The 10404-nt window shown below is 47.0% G+C and overlaps 1 protein-coding gene across 3 annotated transcripts; it reads right to left on the bottom strand.

The window, feature by feature from the left end:
- Positions 1-6479: 6479 nt before the first annotated feature.
- Positions 6480-9955, bottom strand: HES4 (hes family bHLH transcription factor 4). 3 transcript variants are annotated; one of them, XM_084822260.1, is made up of 4 exons: positions 9464-9955; positions 8733-8828; positions 8254-8341; positions 6480-7420 (listed from the first exon to the last, which is right to left on the bottom strand). In XM_084822260.1, the coding sequence occupies exons 1-4, from the start codon at positions 9569-9571 to the stop codon at positions 6840-6842; spliced, it is 873 nt and encodes a 290-aa protein (XP_084678386.1). In that variant the 5' UTR covers positions 9572-9955; the 3' UTR covers positions 6480-6839. The 3 variants fall into 3 exon arrangements, with proteins under 3 accessions (XP_084678386.1, XP_084678385.1, XP_084678387.1); XM_084822259.1 differs by having other exon boundaries at positions 6481-7423; XM_084822261.1 differs by having other exon boundaries at positions 6481-7393.
- Between the last annotated feature and the right edge of the window lie 449 nt (positions 9956-10404).

Here is a 10404-nt window from a genome sequence, read left to right as displayed (position 1 = left end):
TTATCTCTTTTCCCAAGCATTTGGCAACACATGATGAGTTGTAATTGGTCCTGGATGTGTCTTTAGTTATGACTGACTGTTCAAAGTTGTTTTTAGTTATATATTGTTTGTGTATATTGTCTGTGTGCTTTTTATTTAAATGGCTTTTAAACTTTTTATATTGTATTTAATGTTTTAACTTCTGTAAACTGCCCAGAGAGCTTCAGCTATGGGGTGGTGTAGAAATGTAATAAATAAATAAATAATAACAACCTACCCTTGCTGGATTTGGACAACACAGCAACCTACAAATGGGGGTTGGGTTATGGAATGGGCACCTCTGGGTGCCCGCAAACCACCGTGGCTTATTTAAGGCACCATGGATGATTTTTCATGCGAATCTGGCCAGCATAAGGCAAGGGTGGGGAACCTCTTTGAGCCCAAGGGCCAAATTCCATGTCAGGGAAGCTCTCCGGGGCTGCCTTCCAGTGGTTAGTGGGGGCAAAGGCAGAAGCTGTGGGCCAAAAATACCAGCGTATTGTAGATACAGGCTGCAATCGTATTCATATTGAGACAGAAAAAGTCCTGCAACGCCCAGCATTCCCCAGCTGACATAGGATTGCACCCTAAATCTCTTAGTGCCAGTCACTATGCCTCAGGAGAGGCATTTCAACCTTTTAGAATGGGGGGGAAACAGCACAGAAGCCAGGAAACCACCAATCAATTGGGGGAAGGGGCAGGACCAGAGGAAGGGTGTGTGGCCAACTGGGAAATCCCGGAGGGCTGGATTTGGCCCCTAGGCCTGAGGTTCACCACCCCAGCTTAGTGGCTAAGAGACTGACCTATAATCTTCCCTGCCCCCCCCCCCCATTCAAATTACAGCTCTTCTGTCTGCAGTATGGGTAATAATAATGATGCAGACCTACATTACAGGGTTGTTCTATGGATTCCTGAGATAATAGGGATAGCTTTGAATACTAAAATGCTATACAAATGCTATTTGTCATTATCATTATCTCCACCTCAAGCAGCTAGCTCACCATGCTTCATAGTTCGGGCCACATCTGCCTCCCCCTGCCCTTTTTTTGGGTAGCTTTTCCCATTGGTACCAGTTTTGAAACAGCTTGTTTTTCTTCAACCGAGCCTCGTTTTGATTGCTTCCTCTTTGGCTGGGATTCACATGCCTGGTCTCTGTGTGTGATAATGGGTGGCAAAATTGTCTTTTCCTCAGTTATTTTCCTTCCCTGCTGCACCATGGATGAAGGGGATGGGGGCTGACAGAGAGAGAGAGAGAGAGAGAGAGGAGAAAGAGGAGGAGGAACAGGGCTGAATTATTCTCTTTTATGAGGTAGGCATTGTGAAAGCAGGCGATTGAATTTACAACACCATTGAGTATGAGAGTCCATCTCACCCTGTCAATGAGAAGGGGGCTTCTGGGGTGGGTGGGTGGAAAGCAGGAAAAAGAGGCACATTTAACCCTTCTGCGCTGCATTCCCAGGGATCTCAATAGACTCTCGGCCTTGCAAAAGAACCCGCTGCATACTCAATGAGACCTTTTATACCTTTTAATTACCCTTCTCCACAATAAGGCCAGGACTCTTCTCTGCCTAGCACTCCTATAAGGCGGGAGGATAAACTTTTCCCACTTCCCCCTAGCTCCTTGAACAAGAAAAAAGAAGACAGAGACAGTATAATGTGTGTGTGTGTGTGTGTGTGTTGTTCCCAACCAGCTCACTGCAAAATAAGTTTAGTGACAACGGATGTAAATTTGGGTTGAAAGCTGAGCTAGGATTCGTTTATTTGTTGTTATATTATATCTTTATCCCGAGCTGCTTCCAAGGAGGTTGGGGCAGTGTAGATGGAGTCCCCCATCTTCTTTTTATCTTCACAACAACCCTATGAGGTAGGTTGGGGTGAGAGTTAGGACCCCAGTCAGCCACATAGCTCACTGGATGACCTTGGGTCAGTCACTAACTTAACTCACAGGGTTGTAGTGAAGAAAAAACCGGGGGCAGGGAGGAAAACCTTTCAGGAAAGGTGGGATAATACTAATACTAATGTAGAAAGCTGCCTTATACTACATCAGACTGTTGGTGCATCTGGCCCAGTATTGTCTCCTTGGACTGGCAGTGGCTTTCTCAGGTTGAGAGAGGTTCTTTCCCATCACTGATTCTTCTAACTGGAGACACCGAGGATTGAACCTGGGACCTTCTGCATGCAAAGCATGTACTCAACCACTGAGCTGTCCTTCCTCAAGAAGAAGAGGAGGAGGAGGAGTGATGTGGTGGATTTCTTTTGTCTGTTATACTGTGTATCACTTTAATCTGTGATAGCCCACCCTACTCCCTGCAAATAGAAAACCTGCACATAAAGGCCTGGGTTAGAATTATTCCCTTGGAAGTGCTAGCTTTCTTCTTGCAGGGAGTTTAAAAAATCAACAGCCTGAGAAGCCATCCAGAAGTGGTATACCCTGCCTGCAGTCTGAAGTGGTGTGGTCTATTCTTCCACATGAATTCTATTACTGCACCTCCCTCCTGAGCTCTGCTTGTTGGCATTCTACCTGTCATAAAAGTATTAAAGGCACAGGAGCCCTGACAGAAGAAAAGGTGGCCATGAGGGTTGCCAGATTTTGAACCAGCCCCTGCAGAAACAGGAAGCTGCCTTATACTGGGTCAGGCCCTTGGTTCATCTAGCTTAGTATTGTTGTCTGCACTGACTGGCAATGGCTCTAGGTTCCCAGCCTTACTTGGAGATGCCAAATACATCTTTGGCATCTCCAGGTAAGTGGGAGCATTTGCATGCAAAGTATGTGCTCTGTGACTGAACTACAGCTTCTGCACTAACTGTCCCCTGAACAGCAGTGTGATCTGCAGCAATTAGCAGGTTATAAATCTTTTAGCTCCATGCCAGGAAAATTTCACCTGTGGATTTGTACACCACAAACCTCTATTGAAAGGGACAAGAGCAGCCCCCCCCACACACCAGTTGGCAACCCTAGGTTTAATTTGTGGCAGAGTTCAGTTTGTGGAACATGCCTGAATTAATGATAAAGGATATCCTGACCTCCCTGCAGAGCAGTCATAGCTTGTCCCTGCTCGGGTGGATCAGGGCGTCTGGGTCAGGAGGTGGGACTGTCTCTTGGGCAGTCTTTAGTCTCAGCACCTCTTTTTCAGAAAATAAAACTGCTGACCATCCACCAAAAAATAAGCCATGAAAGCAGGAAGTGGGGTAGTTCAGGGCATAGCAGCTGATCATGTTTTCAAATGCCAGGCCTCAGCCACAGGGCAGGAGGAATGATAACAGGGGTGCGTCTGTGTACATACAGAGTGCCTGCCCCTGCACATCTGCAATTAGAGATAAGGGCAGAGGGGTGCAATGTCTAAGCACAGTTTTGTGCTCCAAGATTCTCATGGGGGTGGGGAACCTGTATCCCTCTAGATGTTGGACTCCAACTCCCATCAGCCCCAGCCACCACAGCCACTGGCCAGGAATCCTGGAAACTGTAGTCCAGCAGCATCTAGAGGGCCACAGGTTAGGAATATAGGAAGCTGCCTTATACCAAGTCTGACCCTTGGTCCATCTAGGCCACTATTATTGACACTCACTGGCAGCAGCTCTCCAGGGTTTCAGGCAGGATTCCTTCCTAGCCCTACCTGGAGATTCCGGGGATTGAACCTGCAACTTTCTGCATGCAAAGCAGCGGCTCTACCACTGAGGCACAGCCCTGAGCTGCCATCCCTGTTTTGAGGAACAGGGAAAGTCTGCTCAAAGGAGAATGTTTTCATGTTGCAACAAAGAAGTGAGAATCTTTTCATGGAAGGGCAGCTTAGACAGATGAGATGTAGATGGAGGTATTCAGGGCCCCAACTCCCTAGCACCGAAGGCTGGCAAAGATCCAGCAGCTGTGTAACACCTTACATCTTTTTCCCTATTACAGATTCTACCATCAGAAATCCTGTGGGGTGTGGGGGTCACAATGACTTGACTCAAGCAAAACTATGACAGAGGACCAAGACCCCCATAGACAAGGTCCCAAATCTTCCCTAGTGATGGGCAGAACTCTCTCCCTGTCAAACTTGGATCCCCCACCCCCCAAACCTGAAACCTAGCTTGTTCTATTCTAAGGTCAGTTCTGAGACTAAGTCAGAAGCTGTCATGTCCCCAATGATGTTACATGGAGCACAACATGATCTAATCCAATCTGAGTCCCTAATCCTCACTCCCAAGGAGCCATCTACTTCTCGCATTCCCAACTTAACCTGGCATGCTGCTACAGCAGTTGAGCAGAGGGAGATCTTCTCTCCCCACCTCTCCCCATTTTCCTCTCTTGCATTGCAGTATGCCAGGTGTCAGACAGGAGAGAGAAACATCTCTTCTGCAATGCCACCTGTGATGGAAGCAACAGGTGAATGAATGAGTGAGGGGTGTGGGTGGGAGGCAGGACAAGTTTCTCTGGCTCAGGTTACATTCTGAGCTGTAGAAGAACTTTTGGGGCTGTGATGTTTGATTTGCCTTTGAGGCAAACATAATGAAACTGTCAGGATTCGCATTCAAAAGCTGGGAAGTGTGGATTTCGGCAACTTCGCTAGTCTTTGTCACAACTGCTGGCTAGACATGCTCATTGCTTTGAAAGCTATAGGAGGCATAGGAAGAACAAGTACAGGCAACCTACCATGTGTGTCATTGCGTGGGAACCCAATTATAAATGCCTTCAGAAAGAGAAAGCAAGCAAGCTCTCTAAGTCTACAGCTTCAACCACAAACCATTACAAAATAATTATGAATGAACCATGGCAAGCACTTCGGGTACATTTCCCATCCTGGAGGAAATCTCTCCCTAACAAACTGTATTCACTACAGCATTCTTTAGAACAGCATTCCCCAACCTGGTGCCTTTCAGATATGTTGGACTAAAACTCCCAGCACCCTCAGCCAACTTCTGCGGGGCACCAGGTTGGGAAGACTGCTTTAGAAGCAGGGCTGCCAACTAACAACAAAAATTGTCATGGTCTGTGCCTTTAGCAGCAGTTTCCTCTGCAGAGACCAGCAGCCAAAGTACCTCACAGCCCAGATCTCAGAATGATCACCTTCTAAATGGCTGATGATCATGCCAAGTAGAAAGTTAGCAACCCAATTTCAGCAGAAATCAGGAACAAATGGAATTATCATTTTGGGCTTGGCTCTGTGTGCATCTGTGTTGCTGTTAACAGATGTAGGACAGGTAGAATTTAAGCAGGTGGTGCTCGCCACTTCACTTCCCAGGAATGATTTGCATCCAAGGGGGAACATAATGGGGAAAAGCTTAATCTGTTGAGGTTCTGCCTATCATGCACCTGTTAAAAAAAGCAAGGGGGAAAAATGCTCCCACTCCCTATTTACAAAACAACTGAAAGGAGGAAATGGTACTGAGCAGCAGAACAGGATCCTAGCAAAGAGGTCGGATCCAAGGTGTTCCCTGAGCTCTCTTCTGTGCTGTAGAGCCCAATGCAGAGAGCAGTTGAGATGGAGACCGAGGGTTGCAGGTTCAAATCCCTGCCCAGCCAATTAAATTTAGGAGGTAGGCCCTGAGTCATTGTCAGCCTAACCTATTTAAAGATATATTGGAGCCTACCCTGAACCCTTTGTAAATTGTGGGAAAGATATATGAACAAATAAGGCTTGGTTGTCGATTGCTGTTGGACAATGGAAGCAATTTTGCTTTCTTAAAAGGTTAGGTTTAGCCCAGCTCTCCCCGTCCAGGTGCCCTCCGGCTGCTTTGGACTTCAACTCCCATCAGCCCCAGCCAGCATAGCCCCTGGCCAGGAATTCTGGTCATTGTAGTCCAGAACATCTGGAGGGCACCAGGTTGGGGAATGCTGGCTTAGGATATGCCTTGGAAAGAGTATCATTTTTTTAAGAAACAGATGCTGTTAAAAGAAAGATCATAGGCCTTGTACAGCATTATCCTATGGATGTTTACTCAGAAGGCCTGCTGTTTTCAATGGGATTTTCTCCCATATAAGTTTACAGAGAATTTGTTGCTTAAAATTTGTGTATGGGTATAGACAGTTCTGAAGCAAAAACCTTACTTTTTAGATTATGCAGGCTTCCTGTAGCAGGCATTATTTGGAGATGGGCATTCTCCTTTTCTCTCATGCATGGGAATTCTTCTTCTAAGATGGCACCTGTTTGCAGTTGTGTGTTTGAATATGCACATTAAAAAGACCCACTGTCTGCCTAGTCAGGGGACCATTTTAGTTGGTCAAAAGCATTTTCAGATAGCTAAATTGGTTAGATAATATAATGATGCCACAATACAATTTTTGTGGCCCCTCCTTTAAAACCATATCCATGATTCCAAAACAAGCCATCCTGTCTTATTCATGAGCCCAGAAAAGTCAGTAGCCCACAAATAAAATTAAAAAATTACCTCCTCTGCCTATACACACACACACACACATACACACAAGCCATTTGTCTATCTCCCCACCATCTTTGTCTCTGCAACCACACAGCAACATTTCTACTTCAAGAAAGGCTTTATTTGTACAAACATCTTCCAACGCTCTTTAAAAACAAAACCTCAGACATACACAGACTCACAACAAAATGCTTTGGCATAGTATGTGGGAATATTTGATACAAAACTAAGACTTTCCTTGGGTTTTAATAAACAGAAGTATTTCACATAAGTAGTTCACATAACATATTGTTTTTTTAATTAAAAAAAGGAGTAAAAACACAAACTGAAATCCCAACCTTTGGAAATGAATAAATAGATTGAAAAAAAATGCAACCAACAAAAAATAGGAGTCCAGGTTCCATACAACGGAACCGAATTCAGAGTCTTTTGGGTGTATGAGTGTGTGTGTCAGGGGAGAGTCACCAAGGTCTCCAGACAGTTTCACTGCGTTCCCCTCCAGCTTGGGAGACAGGCACTAAGTTCCCCCCAAAGGATGTGAGCCCTTGCACTGGGGACACAGAAGGAGTTGCTGTTGAACTGCCAGCAGAAACTGGCATGTTTGCATTGGCATAAAGAGGGATCACGGGCCCTGTGCCAGGTGGGAATGCAGGGTTAGGGATTAAAAAAGCAAACTGGCCGTCAGTAGCTGGCACCAGCTGGAACCCCCCATAGACCTTTGGGGACAGGGTTTCGGCGGGATTAAGCTTGCAGGGCACCGGCATTGGTCCGGCTCCTGCTGCTGGGCCCGGCAACTGAACATGCAGAGGCTGAGCCAGATGTGCAGGCTGTCCACTCGTGGCTGGAGGTGGTGGCGGCGGTGGCGGCACAGGATAGTTCATTGCCACAATCTGACCCAGACAAGTGGAGAGGTGTCCCAGCAGCCGGCTGCGGACTTCCGTGTTCACTCCTTCGCAGGTGGAGAGGAAACGGGTGACTTCATTCATGCACTCGTTAAATCCAGCCCGGTATTTGCCTAGAACGGTAGGATCAGCACTCAGAGCTGCTGCAATGGAGAGAGGGATGGGGGCAGAGGGATTAACTCCTGGAATAATTGAAAGGCTTCAAGCTCAGGGGTAAATTTGTTTCCTAGGGATTGAGCCTCCACTCCTTTTGGGTGGGGGAATCTGCAAACCCCTATATGCTGGCTTTAGAATTTCTCCTTACCAGATGACATATCTTGCATTTGGCAAGTGTAGGGCAGCCTTCCTCAACCTGATGCCCTCTAGATGTTTTGGATTACAGTTCCCATCAGCCCCACCCAGCATGACTCACGGTCAGGAAAGCTGGGAGTTGCAGTCCAAAACATTTGGGGAGGCACAATATTGGGGAAGGCCAATACACTTTTTTTTTTTTGGCAGGGGATGGGCTGTATCAGCTAGGTTTGATGATGGAAAACGTGGGTTCAAATCCCTTGTCAACCATGAAACTTCTTGGGTGGACTTGGACAAATCCCTTCTGGGAAACGCGTGTGATGAAATGTGGCCCTGGACATGGGTGACATGAGTTCAAGCTCCGCTGAGTCACAAAGTTCACTTGGGTAAATCACTGTGTGTACCTCACAGGGTTGCTGAGAGGGTTTTTTAAAGGGCTTTCCCCATGTGAAAGAATCTAATTGGAGCAATTGCAGGATACAGATATAAGTAGGTAGATAACAGGAAAGGGGGCAGGGTGGGTGGGGTCTCCCCAGTAGTCAGATTTTATGTTCATACGATTGTTTGTATCTGTGCCTCACAAGGCTGTCAAGAGAGTGAGCAAGGGAAAGCATTAAGGAAGAGTTCTAGGAGTGAACTCTCCCCTTACTCAAAACCTGCCAACAGGAGGGTTGCCACTCACCTGTCATCTGGGCTCTTTGGAGGTTCCTCAGGTGCTTTACTGTCATTTCCAGAATATCCGCTTTCTCTAGCTTTGAGTGCCTGGAACTCTGCGGGGAGCAAAGAAGCAAGACAAGTGAGATTATTTTTGTGGGTGGGTAGGAGTGAAGAGCATGAAGTAGTAAGTCCCTCCCACATGTCTCAAAACCTTCATTAAATCTGGCTACTTGAGGCTAATTTGCCTCCTGCCCCTGCCCCAACTCCCAGCTAATTTCTATGGCCAAAGCTGTCTTGAACCAAGCAGACTAGGTAGAGATACCCCCAGAATCCAGAGGAATCTTACCAGGAGGTGAGTGTGTGCACGCGCGCCTGGGGACATCAATTTATATAACCACCCCCCTTTACTCTGCCTAGGGTACCCTGAATTCTCCCCTCCCTCCACCCACTCAAAACAACCCTGAATGACTCTGTCTCCCTCACCCCACCCCAAATTCAACTTACATCTTTTTTCAAGGCATCTAGGATGAGGGTCTTAAGCTGGCCTAGGCTTTCATTAATCCTGGCACGACGTCGCTTCTCCATGATTGGTTTGGAAGACTGGGGGGTGGAAGAGAAGAGTAGAAATTTAGGCAGGCATTAGACAGGCATGCTTGCCCACTCCACACAGTACAGTAGCAACTCTGCTTCTGAATTAGTTTCCTGGTCATTTTTGCAATCTACCTTAACTTTATATACCCTCCAGTGCTGTAAATCCCATCCCACCGTTGGACACCTACTAATTTCTGAATGCAAATTCCCTATGCTATACCCACTGCGCCTTCCACACCAACATGACAACTCTGGAAACAAATGCAACCTGTGTGTTTTTTACCCCGTACCTTTCCTTAAAACCATTTTTAAATACACAAATCTCTACAAGAGGCTGTCCCCATAAGCACACACCGATTCTTGCGCTCTCACACCCATCAGTCACCTATTGCCACCATATCCACACAAATTTCCTACCCTAACACAAGCAATTACTTTGAGATTGATGTGCTACAGAAAACACCAATTGCCCAAAACATTTTGTGGGGTGATGTTGGTGATATAAACAACCCTGATGCAAGTATGTATTAAATAAGTTTCGTTGGAAAGAACATGAATAGCCAACTGTTTATTAGCAGCATTCAGAAATCAAATCCTTTTGGAGGAAAAGCAAACCTAACAAGGTATTGGGGGGGGGAAATTACCTTTCTGTGTTCGCTGGCACTCTTGGGTTTGTCCGGGGTCTGGCTGGAACTGGCTGGTGCCCCCGCAATAGGGGACGCAGTAGGTTTCTCCATAGTATCAGCTGGCATTTTTGTGGCTTCTTTATTTTAATGCAGGAATTAAAAAAAACGGGGGGGGGGCTTAGAAAAATAAGGTTGGAAAACAGCAGCGGTAGACAAAGTGGATCGCCTGCTTTAAAACACACACACAGCACTGTACATCCGATGTTGGTAGCCCAGGTATTATGAAGTTGCAGTTTTTGAAGCAATTATTATTATTATTATTATTATTATTTATCCAGCTCAGAGGGTGTTTGCTGGCCAAAGCTCAGGCAGGAGGGGAAGATCTGGGTTTACAGCCAGGCATTAACAGGCAACGCAGTGGTCAGGAGGCGGCTGGCTGCAGAAGCGTCGGCCGGCCGATCTCCCCCTTATGCCGCTGTGGAGCCGCGGCTCGCTTGGCTTGGCTTGGCTGCCCCGGGAACTCCCCCCTCGCTTTTATAGCCGGCGGCGGCTCCCAATTCGTGTGAAACCTTCTCCACATTCTTTCCCACACTCCCGGCAGCCAATCCGAGACGGGACTCACCCTATCGGGCTCGCCGATTGGACGACGCCCCCGCGAGCTGTCAGTCACGCGCTGAGCTTCCTTCTCCCCCCCCCCCTTTCAAAAAGATATTTTAAAAAATCTCTCTCCCCAAAGCTTGGATGGAAACCAGCAACTTTGGAAGGGAAGGACAATTGCAAGCAGCCAAGTGTGGAGGCAGCAACTCCCCCCCCCCCTTAAAAGAGGTGCGCGATGCAACCTGTGCAGCAATTAGGAGAGCATCTATTTAGTGCAACACTCCCCCCCCCCCAAGCGGGTAGGATACGAATGCATTAATCCCAATTGTGCCTTGGAAAAGGGGGGATGGGGGAAGATTTCC

Source organism: Heloderma suspectum, chromosome 15, assembly GCF_057233095.1.
Source record: "Heloderma suspectum isolate Gila_16-S chromosome 15, 16-S_ref, whole genome shotgun sequence".
Lineage (NCBI taxonomy): Eukaryota > Metazoa > Chordata > Lepidosauria > Squamata > Helodermatidae > Heloderma > Heloderma suspectum.
The sequence above is the reverse complement of the archived record's forward strand: the minus strand, read 5'-3'. Positions and strand labels throughout refer to the sequence as shown.